A 23478-nucleotide genomic window follows, 5' to 3' on the forward strand; every position below is an offset into this window, starting at 1 on the left:
TTATATTCCAAAAGTCTGTGTAATTCCCTTCTCTGTGTTTGTCGTCATCTCTGTGGGAGGCCAGTGATGGAGGTTGTGACAAGTTTGTTTTTGCATTGTGGCTTTCTTTTAAACCTAGTTGTTTGAAATGCTGCATACCGGTCTGCCACTCTTCCATATGTGGGGTGGGGTGTTGTTTTCGGTATTAACTGCTGCCTGATCAGTGTCATGTCTCGGCCTCTATGCATTTGAAGGGAAATGAATCCGAATTCTTCTCACAGACCTCTTTGGCATAAATTTAAAAATGTTAATCTATAAACCGCCGGTCATTTTCTAACTCAGCATTTCTTCGGGCTCATTTTATGTTCTTCTGACAGAAGCTCAGTCTGGCTTCACATTTCTTGACAGCAGCTCCAAGTGCACAGACTGCTCAACCAGGAATCAGTCCCACCACTTATGCGTTTACTTTTGTGCAGTATTTCATGGTTGCCAAATGTTTATGAAACCAGCTGTAATTTAAAATTTAAGAGCTTTATTCTTTTGCGATAATGCTTCCTGGATTATATGATCCTGGGGGCAATGCGAAAGAGTTCCAATAATATTTTCCGATTATGTGAGATTCTGTGCAACTTTAATTTTGTTTTCTGCTCATGTAACCTAAAAGACATTTAAAAAAAAAAAAAAAAAAAAAAAATATATATATATATATATATATATATATATATATATATATATATTCCTCACAATGCAATGTAAACACCAAGATCAATACATTTTATATTTATCCTGGTCAACCCATTCATCCAGTAGCACATGAGTTTTGGTTTCTCTGACCTTTCCATTTATTATATAATTTCTATGTTGAATCAGCCTGTGAATGCAAAAATCTAAACTGGTTGAAAATAAGTGATTTTTTTTTTGTCTTGATTCACAGTAGTACCTTCCTTATTTCTTTTTATTTTTTATTTTTTTTTCTTTGGTTTGTTGCTAGTGATAAAACATCATACAGTGCAAGTTGCATGGTGAAAGAATCATAAATCCTTTGTTATACATGCCCATATCTTATCTGTAATTTAATCTTGACATCTTCGCTTTACAGTTAAAGGTTGAGGTTAATTTTCATGGTGCCTTTTACTATAAATGCATATGGTTGTTGAGAAATGTGACTGTCCCTTTTGTTTGGTGGACAGATTGACAAAATGGAGCTAAACTGAGAATGTCCAACTAAAGTCCCACATTGGGCCATTGATCTGTTTATCTTTGAATGCTACTGTATTCTGTAAAATCCTTCTGCTTTGTTTCTGTGCTGATGTAATCATCACTCATTTTTCTTTTCTTTTTTTAACAGCTCATCTGAGAAGTCCTTCCCCTGGAGATCAGAAGGTAGTTTTTTCTTCTGTCTGCAATGTGACGATAACTGAAATGCTGAAGATTGATTCACTCGCCATAAGCAAGAGCTGGCATCCTTAGAAACTCAAGTTAATGAAACTAATGGTTTGGAAAAAACAGATGATACTGATTTTCAAAGCCTCTGCATAAAATAGTGTCCATTCAGATTCTTCAATGGAGTGTAAATTGCAAACTGACTGGTTTGTTGAATTCTTAAGGATTCAGAAGTCCATCTGTCTTCCGTCCACTGACTTCAATATTTGAAATATTTTATGTCTCAACCTCTGATTTTATTTGAGTAGAACTGACCATCCCCTTAAGTATTAACTAAGCAATAACTCACAAAACATGGTTAGGTGTATTTGTTCTGGGAGTTGTGAATATGAAATTACTGTGTCATTTGTGTTGGTGTAATTTGAATAAAATGAGTAGCACAATATGTCAGTATTGAAAACCTAGCTTGTGTTTGCTGTGCATTACTCCAGAAAGGTCTTTGTTACTGGCCTTCTGAGAGACTAGCACCAGCATGTGATTTTAAGAATAAAACTGTCATTGTAAATAACCTCATGAACCATCGAGACAAGCCAGAGCTGTCACAGTTGAAATCTTACTATTTATAATATGGGGGGGGGGATAACAGTGATTCATTGTAGTTTTTATTGGAAGAGTTGGAACACTGTTATTTTGTTCAGCTGGCAGACAACAATAATTATATATCTTACTATATAGTGGGTTTCTGCCACAAAGAGTTTATTCATGTAAAGAACTAAAATGTTAGTTACTGCTAATTCACTTAATGTAGAAGAAAATGTTTGTGAACTTCTGTTGCAGAAGACATGGCATGTTAAACATTAAAAAAAACATGCATTATTTGCATTTGAAAATGTATTCAACAGTATTGATCTAATCCCATGTTATTTCCCTTTCTTTCCCAGATGCCCCAACAGGAGCGACCAAGTCTCGGGTGACGGACCCCCCGCAATCCACATCCTACCGCGTCAGGAGTAAACAGGAGCAAGTTACCCTGTACTCGCCTGAACAGACCTCTCTGCATGAAAGTGAGGGTCTGTTAATACCCACTAAATTAAGGCTTTTTTATTTCTTCTCCTTTTTATCTTTATTCTGTGACTGGACAAAACAAGTTGAATTCTTGGCAAGTCGTTTATGATGCTCTGTCTGTCTCCTTTTTAGGGTCTGTTGGAAATTCCCGCAGCTCAACACAAATGAACTCGTACTCTGATAGCGGTTACCAGGAAACGAGCAGCTACTACAGCAGCCAGAATCTGGTGAAGCCAGAACTGCGATTGCAGCATTCGTTCCCAGGCACTGCCAGTAATTCTACTCTGATGAGAAACACGAAAGCAGAAGGACAGACCATAGTGCAGGTACTGCCAAAAGACTGGACAGTATTACAGAACCAATGTTTATGTGTGGATTTATTTTATTTATGGTGACTTAAACAATTTTAGGTATTACATTTGTAGATTTAATCAATCAAAACATCTATAGAAATAAATGTTTTAAAAACACTCACTCTGTTAATTCTACATTAAAGTATATTTTGTAAGAGCCCTCCATTCACTCAGGAAAGTGAGCCCCTCGTTCTGTGTCCCTATGCCAGGCTCCGGTGAACATCGCGGCAGCGTCGGGGCGGGTGATGCGGAGGGTGAGCTCGGTGCCATCGCGTACCCAGTCCCCCGCCTACGGCAGCAGCATCTCGCCCTCCAGGGGCTCCTTAAGGACTTCCCTGGGCAGTGGATACGGCTCCCCAGCTGTCACTGAGCCCAAACCCCTCGCCAGCATATTTTCCACCACAACGCTTCCCTCCTCGCAAAGGCCCGGGTCCCCTTACAGCGCCCAGAAATCCAGCTCCCCGGCGGCTGTGCGCAGGGTCGGCTCCGTCAACTCCAAGCAGTCTGCCAACGCCACCCGGGGCACCTCTCCTTACCAAGTGCTGAGCAACCCCACCAGAATGGGCTCCCCGCTGACCCTGGTGGACCCACAGATGAGGCTGGGGTCCCCCTCCCACGCCCAGCAAACCAGCTCCTCCTCCCCCATCCGCTCCGGCATGACGGCGGTCCCACAGCACTATGGCTCCACTCTGCAGAGAGCGTTGCACCACGACACCGATCTGTACGGGCAGTCGTATGACATCTATGACAGGATGATCCCGCCGCGGCCAGACAGCCTCACAGGTTGGTGAATGTAAGAAGTAGACAAGTAGCTTTTACAAGTCCGGCAACATGGTGCTCTGCCTTGTATAACTGTCATCTGCTCTTCAAGTGTCTGTTTATCTTTTCATTTCCACAAAATCATTCAAACCTCTGGAGGGCAGGATATAATGAACTTAACTGCCAACTTCATTTACTCGACCCGCGGTAAGAAAGATGGCTTTGCCGTACCTCCTTAGCCGATCTTAAGCTGTATTACATTGGACCTGAAGGGCACATCCATGGGCGGCCTGAGGGGCCGAACACTGGCAAATTAGTTAGTCTTTCACTGTGGGATTATCAGTCTTAATAATTAATGTTTAATAGTGTAAAATTATATATATATATATATATATATATATATATATAATACACACATTTCAAATCACATCAGGAAAGAAGTGTCTTTTCATTTTGATATTGAATCATTACAAGATCTTTCTTTCTGCAAAAATGCAAGGGTATTGTTCTACTGGGGCATAGGTGTCTGCCAGCTTTTGTAATGCAGAGTGATGTAGTAGACCTCGGGGCTGATTTTGAATGAGAAATAGAGAGGGGAGAAAAAAATAAAAGGGTTGGGGTTTTGGCGTATGATGCGTGTCTAAGAGGTCTGTTATTTTCTTCATGAACTACAGCCTGTTTCTGAGGCAGCACTTTCATTAATTAAAGGATATTCATTGTGAATCTGTTCAGCCTAGGGGGAAATAAAATTAAGGTCTCGTAAGTAAAGCAAACGCAGAGCCTGGAAAAGTGATCAATTATTTAGTTTGTTTTGTTACGTAGGTGTTCTTTACAGCTCCGTTTTTGAAAAGCTCACAGACCAGAGTCCCGAGTGCCTTACAGGGGTTACTCATATTTACCAGCTTTTGATTCTGGATTACTGTGGGATAGGAGTGATGGACCCAGCCACCACTGAAACATAACCTAGTGAAATGGTACTGTAAAGGGTCTCGTTCACTCTTTTATAAATATCAAACACATCATGTTCTGTAATAGAATGCATATATAAAATGCATATATAAAGAAACTGCTAGTTTATAACACTGCAGTCTGAAATATTTTACTCTGTCTTGAGTAATTCCACTTTGTTTTTATCTTTTTAGGTTGAATAGTAGTGCTATGTTTCAAATGATGTGTTTCCTGAGTTGAGATTTCTAGACGTATGATGGTTTCTATTCCCTTCTATATTAAAAACCAATTCCATTTTAAGTTTTTCCCTCAAATTCTGTAACGCTATATGTAAAATTCTAACAACATCAATTGATTCTTCAGGATATAAATGGACAAGTGGACATTCAACATGTTGCTTAGAACCAATCCGTGAACAAGGTCCTGCTCACTGAAGTTTATTTTGTTTAAAAATCTTTTCTAGACACTCATATTTCAGTCAATAAAAATATTGTATAGAGTGGAGGGGGTATTACTATGTGAGATTGTAGTAAAGATAGTTGGGTTTTTACACACCGATGAGCAAGTAACATTGTGTTGCTAGAGGATGAAAAAGGTTTGCTTCTATTACGAGGGAGCAATTTATCACTGTAGTAACATTAATGGGTCAGCCTATATTCATTTGCTTCTTTCCTTGGAGCTTAAGAACTAATCATTCTCTGCTTTGAAGTATCTGGCACAATAAAATATGAAAAGCTCTGGAACAGTGAGATGGCGAGAAAATAAACTGAAAATAATCATTCTGACTGCTGACAATGAGAAATATTGTAAATGGAAAATTAACACTCCTCATTCAATTAATACTTCCATAATGTGTATTTTTGTGGTGTTTCTTAAGTAATAATAATAAGCGATTTAATTGCACTGTATGTCCCTGATGTTTAATGCATTTAAATGTTTCGTTTACATGATTCATGTTTCCTTTGAATTTTGGATATTGGATATTTTTAGGCAAGTGTAACATCTCGAAAAAATCTCATCCCAAGGTTCCATTCATTTGTATATAATTTATGATGTGATGTTTTATGTTTTTTTTTTTTTTTTTGCGGCCCTTGGAAATCTTCAGAACCGCTGGTAGATGCAGTACAAGGTGACCCATTTCATTGATCTTACCCCTGAAAAGTGTTTGTATTCTTTGCAGATTGTGTGTATGTTGCTGACCTACCTTGTTTCTCATGGACAGTACATTAACTGTGCATCAGTGCTTAATTTGAACTCCAAGTGGATTTGAAGCACTTAAATTACTTCATGACCAGCTCACAGCTCAGGAGTTGTTTATGTGCATTCTTGTCAACTCAGTTACTTGTGATACACATTTTGTGCCCATTTTAAATTAGCCTTAAACGTTTAACCTTAAATCCAACCTCTTTATGCTTGTGATGGTGTTTGTATGTGCATTTTCAGTTTTGCTTTTTACAAAATATACAAATGCATGCCTTTTTTTTTTTTTTAACTTTCCCCTGACCATTTGACCTCAGAATGATGTTTCTGTCCAAGTGGAATGACCTAAATCTTAGTATTAGAAAGCTTAACTTAAATTCACATCTGTAAATCCCTGCTGCTCATTTCCATATAGTTTAAGCTTTTTGTTTTTCTCTACTTAACAGAGATAAACAGCTGGTCAAATGCTAATTTAAATGGGTGGGAAAAAAATTCAAAGGCTCTTTTATATACACACACACCTTACTATATTGGAGTAGGCAAGTCCTATAGTTTGTGTGATTCACTGTTACAGCAGAGCTATAAAGTATACAGCTGACTCAATAATTCAGTCCCGCGATCTCTCCTCAGACAATGACAAACAATTGTAGTTTTTCTTACCCCCCCCCACTATCTCAATGCAAGTGGTATTCCCATTGATTTACTTCAATGTGAATAAAGCTCTGTGCCAGGAGACTACGAGCATCATGACGACCAGAGAGAACCTGAGATATATGTGCAATGGAAAAATTACCTTGGTTGTTGCACTCTTTTCCATCTTAGTTGCCTGAAAAGGTTGATGACTATAACAATTCCCCGTTCTGACGTCCTCAGGGCAGCAAATGTGCCAGGTATAGGTGCCCTGATCATGAAGACACACTTAAGATTCAGCTCATACAGGCAGGATGGCTGATTTACTTTCCTGAATTTTTTTAAGAGACAGCGTTGTTCCGTGAACATGTTGGTCGACAGGAAAGATATGAGGATTGTGTTAAAAATAACTCTAAACCCATACAGCGTTGAGGGGAAAAATCAAAAACAAGCCTGTGATCACAACAGATTGTGTCAAGTAATTTATGGTAAACCTGATCATTTCAGCTCAATACATGGATTCTCAAATGCAGGATATTCCTTCTAAACCTCTATAGGGCAAGTCCCAACATCACACTCTTTCTCCCAGCTGACTGAACCAGCCTTAAGCTGTCCAGTGTGCAGTGTACAACCTAAATGCACTGTAAATATTGTTTTATAAATAACCCGTTAGAGTAGTGTGCAGAACTCTATCGTGCATGACTATTACTTACTGATAGTCAGCCATAGACTGGTATGCAAGGTGTGGTCAAAGGCTTTACTTGCACAGGACACTGCATTGCTTGAAGCACTAGACTTACAGCCTGATATCTGTGCTGTAGACGGCATACAGCACAGACTGGATTGCGTGCGTTGCATAGTCACACGGACATCTCCTTCACATCCTCGGTGGTGATGATATTTGCAATGATGGCAATCTTTATTTTCAGCTATTCATAGAGTATCCTCTGGCATACTGTATTTGATACTGATGATATGTGCACACAGGAAATTTTGTAGGGATGCGTTTGCAGTTGACTGGCTCATACCAGTCACCCATGGTATTTTTTTTTTGTTGTTGTCGACTGTCACAGTCTCTGAAATCGTCAGAAAGCAGCTTCCAGGACAATAGTTGCATTATGCAAGATAACTGCTTCTCTTGCGATTGGCTAAGCTTCCGGTGTGAAGGAATCATTCCACTATCTGGGTTATTGTGGATTTGTAAATTGTGCCTCTGTCAGGGTACTTGCTAGCTAAAGCAGCAAATGTGGCACTACTGTTGCATCCATTTTCACCAGGCAGCAAAATTCCTTCTGTTCTCTTCACACATCCACCCTGACATTTGTTAACGTGCGTCCTGCCGGGAGAACCGAGTGTTCATTTCTAGAACGTAAAATACCCTCTGCATCACAGACATTCTCCTTTGCAAATCATGCACTGGTATTGTATGAATCCCAAGGTACATTTAATTTAAGATGTTTGATTTATTAGTAGGATTATAATAATAATATTGTCTAACTGCCATAAACAACTGTTAGCCTTTTTCCTAATGGGGAAGCAATGGAGTTATATTTTTTTGCCATTTAGTGTATCTAGTGCTTGTAATTTCCCAATTTCCCAATTATTTTCTGGACCATGTCTGATAAGTACATTATTAAATGTGTGGTCTCTGTAATTTGCTTGTATTGACAGTTCTGAACACTTTTAATTTACTTTGTGCTTCTATTTTAGCTGTTGGAACATAAATACATATGGGAAATGTGCATAGGTTTTCTTTTTGTCAGCTCAACAACACATTGGGTGTTTTTATTAATGATAAGCAAACAAACCAAAGAACCATACAGTATAACCATTATATTGTCCCCAGGTAGGAAATTCTAACAGTGGGTGGAAAAGTGGAAATATGTGAGATTCATTCTGATTCTGCTTATGGCAATAATATCTCAAATGAAATCATACTTTTTATTCTGTTAACTTTTCTAAAATTTGAATTTGTGTTTTGGAAGTAATTGTTGTAGTTTTATTACCAGTAGTAAAAAGTTTAATTAAACTCACCTATATATTTTATAGATTTTGGTCTAAAATCCATTATCTATTGCAATTAAAAGTACATTGTGCATTAGTTCCCCTTCAGGGTATGAATAAGTATACCACCGAGGCCATGACCATGTCGACAGTTTCAATTTAAAGGAGAACACAAGGAAAAGCTGGAACCCAACTGTTTTTGCATTTGTCTGAAAATCCTCCATCTAACTGAACCTAATATACTGGTCGATTTTAATGAATAGAGAATCGTTTACGAGTGCATGAAAGGCTTCTGAATACTGAAGAAAATCCAGCAGTGCATTTGTAATTATTTTGCAAGTGAACACACAATTATTTAATGCATGACTTATGGCAATTTTTATTTGATAACGCAACCTTTATACATCTGTCATTCAGTAAGCTGTACTTTTTAGGCGATATTTGTTCTTTCTTCAGTCACAATGTGTGAGTACATCGGTTTGCTGCTACAAGATCCATCATTTAAAAACCCCAGGACACAGCGAATGTAAATAGTGCAAGTAAAAACATCGGCCTGTTCCTCTCCCGTGTTTGAGAAACGGATCCTTAATTAAAGCGGTCGTGTCAATTTTGGATTAAGACTCCGTGCAATTTAGCCTCTCACAGTGTTGGTGACCACAATCTGCCCACTAAAATTACCACTGTAATGCCTCAATTCATCAATCGCAAAAACCCTTAATTTATGCTGTGGTAGTGACTAATGGGCATAATGAATTCCTTCTTGTACAGAGGCACACACTCTTTTAATTTGACATTTGCTAGAGCTTGTTTTGCTGGCCCATTTACCCTTCTAACAATACAGACCTCTTAACCCATGTGAGACACAGGCATCAGCAGCAAACCACATAACCGCATTGCTCAAGGTTTGGTTTCGGGGCTCTTGATGAATAACACATATACCACACTTGAGCTTTTACTTCATTATAGGTTGAGGTGATTCTTCTTTCTCTGTCCTAATTCTTTGGATAATTTTGTTTTAAAGATTAATGGTTTCCAAATACAGTTTTTGTTCACATCTTAGTCTGCTTTTAAAGAGTCTTTTAAAAGCCTAAGCATAATTATCAACCCAGGTTATTAGCCTGCAGTACCAAGGCACTGAGTCTTGACCGCTAGCAGTCCACTGTAACATTAGACAGCATTTTAAATCAGGCCTAAATTCTTTTCAATTATGCAATTAGTAGTTAAAATGTCAAACTGAAATGCAGATAAAATGGGGTCTAAGAGCCTTTGATATTTTTTTTTTTTATATACATGTATTCAATATTGCTGTTCATCCGTTTAAGCCATGTCATTAAAATTCACCCAAAATGGACAAGTTTCACTTTATTTAACAGGTGACATTCTGCTCCTTTCAGGATTAAGAAGCTCGTATGCCAGTCAGCACAGCCAGCTGGGACAAGATCTTCGGTCAGCCATGTCTCCAGATTTGCATATCACACCCATCTACGAGGGCAGGACGTTTGAGAGCCCTCTGTACCGCAGCCCCAACCATGGGGCAATTGAGCTGCATCATGGGACGCAGACTGCAGTGTACAGGGCTGGCTCAGGTAAATGCCTCTTCGCATCTCTCCATCTTAACATGAAAATGTATTGTATTCAGCGACTAGTAAGTTCAGAGTACTCGGTTAATCCACTTTAAATCTTCAACTCAAAGGTTGAGAGAAAAAAGGAATAGACACTCAGGAACTATTGGTCTGCAAAACGCAATAAATCACCCAGGTGCCACTGTAATAACCAGGAGGAGGAAGGCCTAGCAGAGATTGCTGAACAGCAGTTTGGAAACTGTTTTGAAATTTTAAAATTCAGTCCACATTGCTCTCTCCCTCTAGCAGACACTCAATGCAGTCTCTTCCAGCAGATTGTGCCGCAGACCTGAGATCTTTTCAGTCCGATAAGTCCTGTAATAAATTGTATTGATGCACAGAACAGTCCTTGTAGATAAGGGCCAGTAATGTGTTTACGCTCCTTTGTATCGAGAGAAGGCTGTTTTTGGTCTTTCGAAAACGTTCATTAGAAAGAAATCCAATTTGATCCCTGAACTCTTTCATGAAATCTATTTTTAATTGCTTTTCACCAGTATTTGTTTTCATGGTATTAGCCAGATATATTGTTAAGCAAATGAGATTTAGTTTTTTATATATATGTGCATATACAAAAGATATGACTATAACCTATTGCTTAGGTTAATGTTTGTGATTTTGGTTTTTGAAAAACTTTGAACCGTTAAGTTTTTTTGTATTGGTTTGTAATTCTATTTTTTGTGTTAGAGCTTAAATTAGTTTCAATATTATTTGGGATTTAGGTTAATTTTGCATTTTGACTTGTACACTGCCTACAGATATTAATTATATCCAATATCTGAGCCATTAACAAGCATGCATACATGTGTAACCATGTGAGAAATGTGATTTTTAAAATCTAGCATCAAGTTGACATGTTTCAGTTTTTCTTCACATTCATTAATATTCATTAATATTGCTCTTCGTCCTGTGGGAGTTTGGGATTATGCATATGACCAGAAGACGTTTAATGTTTGCTGAGTAAATGTGTATGAATAGGCATTTGGTAATGCATATTGTCTTGAAAATTAGTTAGAATCTGAATTAGAAAAATAAAAAGGTAGAAATACATAATCAGTATTAATATCGAGGGAGTGGACTCTGCCTTAGTAAACTTTTTCACTGTAGTATCTTGGTTCACAAAAAGTTTTTCTCTGCACTTGTCTCAAGTGTCTATTGAGAGATGTGATTTGGGCAGCAGACACGGAGCTGATGTATTGAGGATTTTCCACTTCATTGAAAACCTTGTTCTCTGAGGAGGTCTCTGTATTTCCAGACTGCAGAATCCTTTGCTTAACCATTTACATGTAAAGGCAAGAGAACGGGGATGTATTGAGGCCTTGCAAATCCAGTGGAATCAAGGTCCTTATTCATCTACTTATTAAAGGATTTACCCAGTGTTTCTAGGCTGTTTCAGACGCTTCTGTTAGTATTCCCTTATTCGGAAGGAGGTATTTATCATTCATTCTTCAAGTGGAACACTCCAGCCCACTATAAATTGGTTCTTAAAATGGCCAAAAATGAAAGTGCCTAATTGGATATCATGTACTGTGCCACAATTGGCTCAAAAAATGACCTAAAATCTGCTCCAGAGAAGTTGTGCACATTTCAGTTCAGATTTACCTAGTAATTGTATCTCATTGTACACCTAGGTGCAGGAAATCTACAAAGGACCTCCAGTCAACGCAGTGCTATGACATACCAAAGAAGCAACTACGCCCTGAACTCAGCGGCTACCTATGCTGAGCCCTACCGCTCAGCTCAGTACAGACCCTCCGAGTCCAACTATGCCAGGCAGGCTGTCCCTGTTGATGACGGTACCACCAGATCCCCCTCCATAGACAGTATTCAAAAGGACCCCAGGTAAAGCTGCATGAAATACTTATATTTATTCCAACTGCCACTTTTAGATTCAGTATCCCTTCATAGTCAGTTAGCACACTTCCAACATTTAATACCATTTAACACCCGATATGTTCACATTTTGCATGTGGATATAAAATGCCATGAGACATTTGCTGTGAATGTTCTCTTCTCTACAGTCCTCAGAACCAGAATGAGTAGCATCCTCTCAATATATTTTCAGTGGCAAGCTTGCTTTGGGCATATCAAACATTTACAGGAAGTACACTTATACCTCTCTGGGGGAGAGTCTTGCCATTGGCATTGCAGAATTTGGAAACAACAGTGCTGAGATTTAAAGAAGATTGGAGCTGAAAGTAAGAGTCAAACTTTCAGCAGGCAGACTCTTTGAGTTACCTTGGGAATGGTGAAATGTAACACTTCCAGTATTATGAACTTCAGGGCCCTCAGGCTAATTTAAATTAAAACAAACTTACATTTGACTCCTGTCCTAGCTCACCTGCCGCTGTGCTGAAGCAAGGTCAGGAACAGTGGCTCCCACTGTGCACACGGCACATGGATATTTATTGCCTTTGCATTTTTCCCGACGCATGACCTATCAAGTTCAATCATATGCCTGCACCTCAAGCTCTATAAGAAATTGGGCTACAATAAATATAAAGGTTTCTTTTTTTATAGAATGGCTTCAAGTAAACGGTCTCTTTTAAAAGCATGTGTGTTTTGAATAATACGTTATAGGGCCAGTAAGATAAACAGATCTATTGTGACTAAAATATTCAAGAATCCTTTGCTTATTATGAATCAATTTCATTTTGATTATGAAGCTATTCATCTATTCATGTATTCTCAAATTATACTGAATAACACCCTCTATTACCTTTTATAGCAAGGAAAACAGATTTTTAAAGAAGAAAAAAATATTTTACTGTAGCTTGATGGTGGGTTTTATATGGCAGAACATCCATGTGAGAGGTACTTTTTTCTGTGAAATAAAGCCACCCATTCATATAACCCTGTAATTGCGGTAATTCTCGAGATGATAATGTTAGATTTCTTTAAGACGTCTTTCATGGTTAATACCAGTCACAATTTTATTTTGAGAAATGTACAATGGGGTTTAAAAAATAAATTACAAGGATATTTTTTAATAAATGTGGGTACTATGCATTTTTCTCTTGGGAACTGAACTTATTAAACGCCTCCAAAGTGTTTTATATTGTAAGAATTCTATAGTTGTATTCCCATGTTTTTTTCTGTCTTTATTCCAGGGAATTTGCTTGGCGTGACCCAGAGCTGCCGGAGGTGATTCATATGCTACAACATCAATTTCCCTCGGTTCAAGCGAATGCAGCGGCTTACCTGCAACACCTGTGCTTTGGAGATAATAAAGTGAAAACTGAGGTACCAAGCATATTACTGAACAAGCAATAGAGTGAATCATGGGAGCAGCGCCACTCGAGTATTAAATGCCTTTCTCTATAGGATATCTTCCGATTTCCCACTTTCCCCGATTTGATGTAACCTAGAATTTGGCATCTTGGCAGGGTTCTGCTATTGCTGCTGGAATTTACTCCTAGTGATGCGTGCTGGCAGTCGAGAGAGAGGGCATTGACATTCGTTATTCACAGAAACTACAGGTGCTTCGGTCGTGACAAGGTTGCTGTTGTACATGCTTTCATTAAAATGGCACGTCTGACAGTTTAAGGGAGAAAATTTCATTTTAAGGGGAAACTTAGGTCAAGACCTGTGTTGGAGTATGTGGTTTGTGGATGGTACATCCAATATATTCTTGTCCAAATATGGCACTGTATTGAGTCCATTCAGGAACAAAACCAAAGACTGGATGGCTTTGTGTATTTGCTTTTGAGGTGGATTTCAAATTTCCTATGCACATCGCTTATTAATAGTTTGACCAAAAACATGTTTTAATTGTTGTTCTTTTCCTAACAGGAAATCCAATCTGTTCCCACCAAAAACTTGATAGACCAATTTCTCTTAAATAGTTTTCTTCAGAAAAGTTTAATTAAATATGAATATATATTTATTCATTAGGATTCTGCTGTCAGCCACCAACATTTATTTCCCTTTAGACTTGTCCTTTATGTGTAAATGTACCTACCATCACCTCTGTATGTGTTTCTTTCATTAATATTACTGAATGTCCTACTTAAATCTTTACCACCCATGAGCAAAAGAATACAGTACATTCTATACAGGTCTGGATAATACTAGAGGAGATTTAGGTTATATTTAAACCTGTATGTTTCATTCCAAAACCAAAAATGTCAAAGGGAAACTGGAGTAACTACATTTTCAGTGTACTTTTTTTCCTTTTTTTTTTTCTTTTTCCTTCTTTTCAGTGTTCACAAAAGCACTGTGTTTTCTGGAAATCTAATAATATAATATTAAGACAATATTGGATAAGGGCGTCTGCCAAGAAATAAAAATAATAATTTACAGTTTACAGTGTAGAATCTTCTGTAGGATATATCTATGCAAAAAAAAATATTTTTGTACCACCTTTATAAATGGTATAGCAGTAGATTCAGTCAAATCCCCCCATTTGAGGAATAGCATCCCAATATAATCACTGACAAAAGAACTGTAATACAAGACACCGTTTGTCTTCTCAGTGTGCAGCTTTGTGCGTCTATTTCTTACAGTTATGTGTTCAAAGGAATTCAGTTGTATATCATTTAAGTACTTTGTTTAACCGTTAGAAAAACACCACTATGATACAGGCAAATATATTCATACAATTTAGCAAAACTTGTTATTAATTTTATTTTTTAGGTGTGTCGGCTGGGGGGTATCAAACACTTGGTTGACCTTTTAGACCATAAAGTCTTAGAAGTTCAGAAAAATGCCTGTGGAGCACTAAGAAATCTTGTCTATGGAAAAGCAACAGATGAAAACAAGATCGCTGTGAGAAACGCCGGGGGAGTCCCTGCTTTACTGCGACTGTTGAGAAAGACGGTGGATGCTGAAGTGAGAGAGCTTGTCACTGGTATGTATCCACTTTATTTATTGTGTTGCACTGCAGCTTTTCTGATCAAAGCTGGGATTCTTGCTGCCTATTTGCTCTGTTCTTTGTCTTATTTATTCAGTGAAATTACATTAATTCCTATTTTTAGAAATGCATTAGTTAATGCAGTTTCAGTCAAACAAACCTGACTGAAAAAAAAAAAAGAATGAATCAAATAAATACTCTGCTTTGTTAATTAACATGTTTGTATAGTCTAGCAGTGGCGGTCATCTTGACATCTTGTTGCTGTGAATGCTTCCAGCAAAGCAGTGTCTCTGATATAGTCACTGAGTCAGAAGTAGCCCAGTTATGGCTGGTTTGCATCTCATCCTCAGACATTACATTTGTTCTGATCCAAAGGAAGATCATGTAGGCATTTGCAGCCTGCATCCTTTTGCTCAGTGATCTGAAAAAGGCAACATGGATATTGTTGTTTTTTCCCCCCATGTTATTGAGTAGTGGACAGCAATCATGGCTTTTTGTGATGTAGTTCAGATTTAATGATAAGTTTGTTGTTTGTACACAGAAACTGGAGGGAATGTAAGTTTTAAATTTAAAACATTTATTAAGAGCTAGGTTTTCTGCAAATGTTGTTGCAATGAAATCTCTCAGCTTGGGTGTTGGATGAGAGAATACCGATTTAGATCCTTTAAATCTGCCCTAGGCTTTTTCCATCAGAATTTATTCTGCTAATAGTAAATTAAGTTGGTCTAATTGCATCTTTCAACCAATTAGGAGTAAAGCATACACTCAGAATGCTAGTGACAAATAAGTATCAAAGACAACCGAGACAGTGTGAATATAATGAGATTTATAAAATGTATTGAAATGTTTGTAGCTTAAAACGGCTGAGGAAGCAGTTATTTTTGGCAAAGTATTTTAATTCCTCAAACTTTAGCTGAAATTATCAATTTCTCCAAAGGGTTTTCAACAAAATATAATTTGCTATAAATAAATCTATCAATCAATGAATACTAAAATAAACATTTAACCTTTATTTAACATTTTCTTTGACTGGATTTACCTAATCTTCTTAGCAGTTTGTTGGGCTCTTCCCCCCCCATTTTCTTTTATAGTCCAGTATATCATCTCGTAATTTAATAAAAGTTAGAGGCACTGGCAGGCAGACCAAAATCCTGCTTTTATGTAATTTAGTTGTGTGTGTTGAAAGCTGGCAGAAGTGAACAGAATATTCCCAGTTGATTTGGTCTCCTGTGCATGATCTCTGCTGAAGCATGCTTCAATCAACACAACAGGATGTAATACTGCAAATGAAGGGCCCTGTGGAGACTTTGGAATCGAGAACGTTTATTCTTGTTCTATTAGCTGTCATTTTCTGAGGGCGATGCACAAAACGGAGGACCTGTTCCACTGATGTGTGCACCGAGGTTGCTTACAAATATTTAAGCTGATTGTTGTGAATGGCTCCTTAAATTTGACTTATCATGCATTTAAACAATATAATAGTGTATATAGACCACTTATGCTATGTAGTTAGTCAAGGACATTACCAGTGTCACATCAAGATAATCAATCACAAAGAAAATTATCCAAATTAAGTCATTTCAATTACCGTTTTCTTAATTGCAAAGTAAAGATAATTATAATGGACATTAAAGGAGTTGTCTGCTATTCCAGAAGTTAAATGAATAATGATTGCATTGTTGTAGGAAGATTCTATACCAATGTGCTGTGTTTTATGGTGTTGAAGCCCTGTATAAAGTTTCAGAGTGACTAAAGGACTAAACAGATCTAGGGAAGTCTACAGGGTTGTATTGTTTATAGTGTCCAATTGGCCGCAGTATTACAGAAGGCTCTCTGCATGAACAGATGCTTAGAAAGATTGACCCCTGCAAATGTCGTAGTTAATCAAAAGATGTGTCACACAGAAAGAAGGAATGTGTTTGATAGGATGGTGGTAACCTCCCGTGGAAATGTATTTTTAAATTATAACAGGTTGTAATCAATTTTAGTTTCCTATTTTGAGAATAACAGTTTTCCAGAGCCAGAAAAGTGCTGGGTCATGGAGAGAAATTGCATGTAAAGGGAGTCTCCACAGAAGAGTCATTATTTACCCAGGGGGCAGGGCAGATCTAACACCAGCTGTTTTCCTGCCCTTCACCTCCACTGTTGACACCAGGCCAACTCGTCCCGTTACAATTACAACTCTAAGACATGATCAGCAACTTAATGCAGTTCAGTTCGAACCTTAAGTTAAAGTAATCTTGTCAATACTTTTGCAGTTATGATCCACTTCAAAAGCTTTCCAGAGCTTTAATGACACGTTTTTTTAGAAGTATGTTTGTTCCTTTTTTTTCCTCCATGTGTTCTTAAATGTCAAATGGCTGAGTTTACCTACATAAATTAAACATAATTCCTTGCATGTCATTTCCTAGAAACATTTTCTTATAGTTGTATAGTTATGCGAATGATACTCGAGTGCATGGGTTAATGGCACCATTCTGCCCAAGTTTACCTGTCTCTCATTTTTGGAGACCTGCACCCTCAAGGCATCTGTTATAAAGTCTGGGATGAAAGTCTATGAAAATGCTGTAGATGTCTGCTTTGATGATCAGTAGAGGCATTTATGATAAAGGAGGCAAATTAAGTCCTTTGTTTTAATTTAAAATGTCTGCCCAAACCTGTAGGCAGTGATTCCTTGGCAGATATCGCCAGGATTTTAACCACACTCTTAAAATCACATGTGCCTTTACAGATTTACACTCTAGCGCTCTGCTGATATTGATATTTATCTGAATATTAGCATAACCTCTCTTCTGGAGGCTGTTACAAAAACTTTAAGACTATAAACAACATCCAGAGACAGCTTTGTAGTTTGTGAAAAACTAAAGGTTTGAGCATTACCGGGGATTAAAATAAATATCAAAATACAGACTTACAAACATAAAAATGGTTTAAAGACTGGGTGAGCAGACTTCTAAAAGTAAGCAGGTTTGTTTTCATCCCTGAAAACCGCCATTAAACCCATTAGGGACAGAAGCGATTGTTCCTCGGGTGTGAAGAATGGGTTGTTTATTTTAACGGGAGAAGGAACAAATCAGGCTTTCACTCACTTAGATCTTCACATTGTGGGTTGCAAGCAGGAAGCCTTTGAGAGAAATGTTTTTGCAGTTCTTTGTAGACGATGTATCTGGAACTTCTTCTTAATGACTTTGACGTAGTGAAAAACATTATATTACAAAATCTTAATGCTGCATAATGGCTCTGCACTTTTGTTTCCTATTTAAAAATGAACTTCTATGTTGCTAATATATTTTTTCCTAAGAATTAATTCTTCAGATCACACCCACATTCTTTCATTTGTTTAAAGTCTTCATGTGGTAAATGTGTTAAAATATATACATGCCTATATATATATATATATATATATATATATATATATATATATATAATTAATCCAAATCCATTTTAGATGATCTGTAGTGAATATAAATGGTATGTAGTCAACTACCGAGTTAAGATGGAGGTAAATTATTCCAGTTAATGGTTATTACCGTAATATAAGAAGGCAATTAGAAATGAGAAATTTGCTTATATTGTAGGATAAATAAACACATACGGGAAAGGCTCAACAGAAGTATGTCAACATATGATTTAAAAATTCTGCTCAGGACTGCTATTACACCAGTTAATCAGATTATCAATAATGTACAGAGTATAATAGCAATTAATTCTGTAAGATTTCATCACCTCTGAAATACAGACATTGGTGTTGAACACAGGCATTACTTTTATAAACTGGAATTAACTGTAATTTGTGACCCACATGGGTCTCCAACTGAGTAATGGGCATCTTGGCTTGTATTTCTCATACAGCAGGCAGTAACTGAATAAAAAGCCCTTTGAAGATTTCATTATGTATAGAAAGGATTTCTTAAACCAGTTCTGTGACTTTGCATCTGTGAAAGCCCCACCTTTTCCTCTGTGTTCAAATCAAGGTTACAACTGTCCCAGATTACATTGCTTCTGGATGGTTTTGAGGTCTGATAAAAGGCTGTTGTATTTAATTGTTTAGTTTGATTATTACTTTTGGGGGTGGGGGTTGTCTTGTTTATAAATCTGCAATTATTTCTTCCTTTATTTTCAATTTTGGAATGGCCCGTCGTCAGCCAAGCCACTTAGCCGTTGCAGTCCCGCAGTGACTGTTTCTGAAGACCAGACACCCACAGGCCTCCTCAGAGAGGTGTATGGAGTCAAGCCAGTCTTTTTGTGCTTGGATTTCATGCAGAATGCAGATGGAAGAAGTTTTATGCCAACTGTTGGACAGACAAAGCTGCTACTGATAGCATTCGGTCCTGTAGGAGACGAGCACGTTCTCTTGTTATTGGCCAGTCTTGTGCCACCAAGGGAAACCTTGGTTTCGCCTAACATAAATGGCACAGCTTGGATTCAAATTGGTTACAGTATGTGCTGACTATAGGTCACAATCTTCAACCACAATCAGGAGTTTTAACCCTATGACCCAGTGAGACCCTCTCCGACTTTTACAACTAGTTTTAGAAAGGCTGATTACTATTCAAGCCATTCTCAAGCCTCTGTTCACTGTAAATTAGAAAACCACAGATCTACCATGTCACAGAGGGCTGACCTAGATCTCACTGATAGCAGGGGTCTGAGCAGCAGGGGTCTGTGCAGCCACAGGGGATGCTGATTTAGTGAGCCGAGGGTCCCTTAGCTCAATGTTTCCCAACCATCGACCCATGGCACATTGGGGAGCCATCAGCCATGAACGCGTGTCCCACGGAATTTTTGAAAATCACACTAAAGAAAACAACATGAATTTGCTTAAATTACATTTTTACATGCCCAAATTCAACAAAGTCTGGTGTGCAGCCAAAAATGTTTCAGGATAAATAGATGTGCCTTGTTGTGTTACATCAGTTAGATTCCTAACTACCTTAAAAATCTAAATCTTCAGTTTATACTGGGATGAAAAATAAATAGCGTAAAACCTTAATATTCAGAACCAGAATGTAACCCTAGTTTTATCACTAAACTTAATGTTAATGCAAACTGTAGAAAAATGTTGCAGAGAAGGGTTGGTGTATCCCATGAAAGTTGAATGTAAGCACATGCATCTTGAAAAGGTTGGGAAACACTGTCTTTGCCATCTCCACCCACCCCATCCCCAGTGCCACCCTGTCAGTTGAGTGCCACCCTCAGTTAGCCCCTTACCAGCCAGCAGTCGAGTAGCAAAATCCATGCTTGAGCTTTATTGCATGTAACCTTGTCTTGACTGTTGCATTAGTATACACAGTTTTCAGTCAACTTAATTTGAACTCTGGTCATTTAGAGGTGCGTTTGTAATGATGAAATGCTCTATCACACTTTACCCTGTGCACAAGAGAGTATGAGGGCACCGTCTACTACCCTTGCTGGAGATTTACCTAGATATATTTTAATTAATATTATACACTCACCTAAAGGATTATTAGGAACACCATACTAATACTGTGTTTGACCCCCTTTCGCCTTCAGAACTGCCTTAATTCTACGTGGCATTGATTCAACAAGGTGCTGAAAGCATTCTTTAGAAATGTTGGCACATATTGATAGGATAGCATCTTGCAGTTGATGGAGATTTGTGGGATGCACATCCAGGGCACGTAGCTCCCGTTCCACCACATCCCAAAGATGCTCTATTGGGTTGAGATCTGGTGACTGTGGGGGCCAGTTTAGTACAGTGAACTCATTGTCATGTTTAAGAAACCAATTTGAAATGATTCGACCTTTGTGACATGGTGCATTATCCTGCTGGAAGTAGCCATCAGAGGATGGGTACATGGTGGTCATAAAGGGATGGACATGGTCAGAAACAATGCTCAGGTAGGCCGTGGCATTTAAACGATGCCCAATTGGCACTAAGGGGCCTAAAGTGTGCCAAGAAAACATCCCCCACACCATTACACCACCACCACCAGCCTGCACAGTGGTAGCAAGGCATGATGGATCCATGTTCTCATTCTGTTTACGCCAAATTCTGACTCTACCATCTGAATGTCTCAACAGAAATCGAGACTCATCAGACCAGGCAACATTTTTCCAGTCTTCAACTGTCCAATTTTGGTGAGCTTGTGCAAATTGTAGCCTCTTTTTCCTATCTGTAGTGGAGATGAGTGGTACCCGGTGGGGTCTTCTGCTGTTGTAGCCCATCCGCCTCAAGGTTGTACGTGTTGTGGCTTCACAAATGCTTTGCTGCATACCTCGGTTGTAACGAGTGGTTATTTCAGTCAAAGTTGCTCTTCTATCAGCTTGAATCAGTCGGCCCATTCTCCTCTGACCTCTAGCATCAACAAGGCATTTTCGCCCACAGGACTGCCGCATACTGGATGTTTTTCCCTTTTCACACCATTCTTTGTAAACCCTAGAAATGGTTGTGCGTGAAAATCCCAGTAACTGAGCAGATGGTGCCAGACGGGCCGGTCTGAGTATTTCACAAACAACCATGCCACGAATTCAGACATTCAGTTTGGAGTTCAGGAGATTGTGTTGACCAGGACCACACCCCTAAATGCATTGAAGCAACTGCCATGTGATTGGTTGGTTAGATAATTGCATTAATGAGAAATTGAACAGGTGTTCCTAATAATCCTTTAGGTGAGTGTATATTTAAGATGTGTGTTGCATATAGAATTCATCACAATGTAATGGGAAATGATACTTCTTCGTACTGAAAACCGAATGTCATTGCATGGTCATATTTATTGTAGCTTAGGTATTAGAAGTACTATTAAGATGGTATTTGCCATTTATCACAATACAAAATGATGGTGCTTACTCCTGCTTTTGACTGTAAAATGGAGCACATTAGCGGTGTAGCTTAATGAACCCTGCATTTTCCTTAGTAACAATTTTAATTGCATCATCTAATGAATGCAGCAAAACATACAAATAACTTATTGAACCAAATTAGCAAGCACAGTAAATGCAGAATCATTTTATCCTTGGAGTTGCCTTTTATCAAAAGAAAACTGCCTTGAGAGTTTAAATGGCAGCGTAATTCAAGGCCATTTCAGCCACTGATGAACAAAGCAATCAAGCCCGATATATACAAAATGTGTGGAAATTCAGCAATGGAAAACTGAACAGCTGTCGTCCGTTATTCTTTATGGATTTTTTTTTATTTAGCTAAGGCTTAGGAGGATGTTTAAGATGGTGAGTGAGAAATATTGAATATAACTATTAAAATAACTTTGAAATATTGAACAAAACAAAAAAAAAATCTGTGACTTACCTACATTTCCAAGACTTCATAAATGATTTCAAGGCATTGGCATGCAGTTCAGTACTGTGCATATTTGCGAGCAGTCTTCTTCCAGCTATGCTGTGTCTGCTTTAATTTGTAAATGGCTGTGAATTTCGCTGTCTGCGATTTTGTTTACAGGTGGATTCCCTATCTGTATAAAATTAACACATCCTGGCAGAGAACTCGAAGAATGCCAAACTGACTTCTCAGATTTTCCATTTCAAGTTATTAATTTACTCTGTCACTGTGTGTCTGGGGGAGGTGGCCCTGGTGTTTTGCCATTGAATAACACAGGGACAGATTGGAGTTTGCTACTTATAGGGAAAGAATACAAAAACGTACATGTCTCGTATTTAACTTATTTAAACTAATTTAATTAAACTGTAATGTGATTTAATATTGATTTTGAATGAATAATTGCAATGATTTATGAAAGACTGTCCTGATTCACAAAATAGGTTGTGTCCTAATATTTTGAAGGGAAGTCCCCATCAGTCTGGGAAGCACAAGGCCAGGGAGAGGATGGGATGTTGACGTGATAAAAGCAGAAGCACAACTGGGAATCCCCCAGGATTACCTAGAGCTACTGGTTTAATTCCTGCCCTATTTTAACCTGTCAATTACAATAGATCAAGTACAGATAGAACAGCTTGTAATGTCTCCCTTCCCTCTTTGGTAATCACCAGAAAGGTAGAAATTGCATGCATGTTAACTATTAAAGTATTTACTCGCTGTCTACAGGTGCTTGTTGAAAGTCATTCTGCATTTGAAACTTCCTGTATGAAATATCTCATTAAAAGAACACGAGGCATAATTCAGAACAGATGTTGCTTTACACTACCTCGCTACAGCTAGGCACTCGAAAGGAAATAATTTAAGATGAGTTTCCATTTAAATACATATACTTGAGGCATTCTTCCATTGCTTATGCACAGTTTAAGTACAAATTAAGACTAATGTTATTTCTCATACTAACTGTTGAGATTTGCTTTAAAAAGGACAGTTGTCAACAGGTTTTTATTTTATTTTTATCTTTTATAAAAAATACTGTTAATGTTTAATCTATTGTAGGTAAATGAAGATCCCCAGATTTCTCAGTACGGCTATATTATTAATTCTACATGACAGCCAACAAAAGCGGTTTGTATCATCTGTTTGAGTTGTTTCCCCCCCATATTTGTCTCCCCAGGAGTTCTGTGGAACTTATCTTCTTGTGATGCAGTAAAAATGACAATCATTCGGGATGCCTTAAGTACTCTGACAAACACTGTGATAATCCCGCACTCTGGATGGAACAGCTCCTCCTTTGATGATGATCACAAACTGAAATTTCACTCTTCACTTGTGCTGCGAAACACCACGGGCTGCCTGAGGTAACATCCCAACCCTCTCCAGAATGAGCCA

The 23478-nt window shown here is 38.1% G+C and overlaps 1 protein-coding gene across 9 annotated transcripts in view; it reads left to right on the forward strand.

The window, feature by feature from the left end:
• The window catches only part of pkp4 (plakophilin 4), a 69196-nt gene that overhangs the window by 38579 nt on the left and 7139 nt on the right, over window positions 1-23478 (forward strand). For 5 of the 9 annotated variants that reach the window (XM_066688466.1, XM_066688470.1, XM_066688468.1 and 2 more), the window contains 10 exons: window positions 1328-1362; window positions 2304-2432; window positions 2560-2753; window positions 2990-3563; window positions 5593-5616; window positions 9716-9907; window positions 11572-11782; window positions 13051-13183; window positions 14576-14789; window positions 23264-23447. In XM_066688466.1, the coding sequence (XP_066544563.1) occupies window positions 1328-1362; window positions 2304-2432; window positions 2560-2753; window positions 2990-3563; window positions 5593-5616; window positions 9716-9907; window positions 11572-11782; window positions 13051-13183; window positions 14576-14789; window positions 23264-23447 (1890 nt within the window). The remainder of the gene's footprint in view (window positions 1-1327; window positions 1363-2303; window positions 2433-2559; window positions 2754-2989; window positions 3564-5592; window positions 5617-9715; window positions 9908-11571; window positions 11783-13050; window positions 13184-14575; window positions 14790-23263; window positions 23448-23478) is intronic. The other 4 variants (XM_066688471.1, XM_066688473.1, XM_066688469.1 and 1 more) reach the window with 3 other exon arrangements.

This window comes from Amia ocellicauda, chromosome 16 (genome assembly GCF_036373705.1).
Source record: "Amia ocellicauda isolate fAmiCal2 chromosome 16, fAmiCal2.hap1, whole genome shotgun sequence".
NCBI lineage: Eukaryota > Metazoa > Chordata > Actinopteri > Amiiformes > Amiidae > Amia > Amia ocellicauda.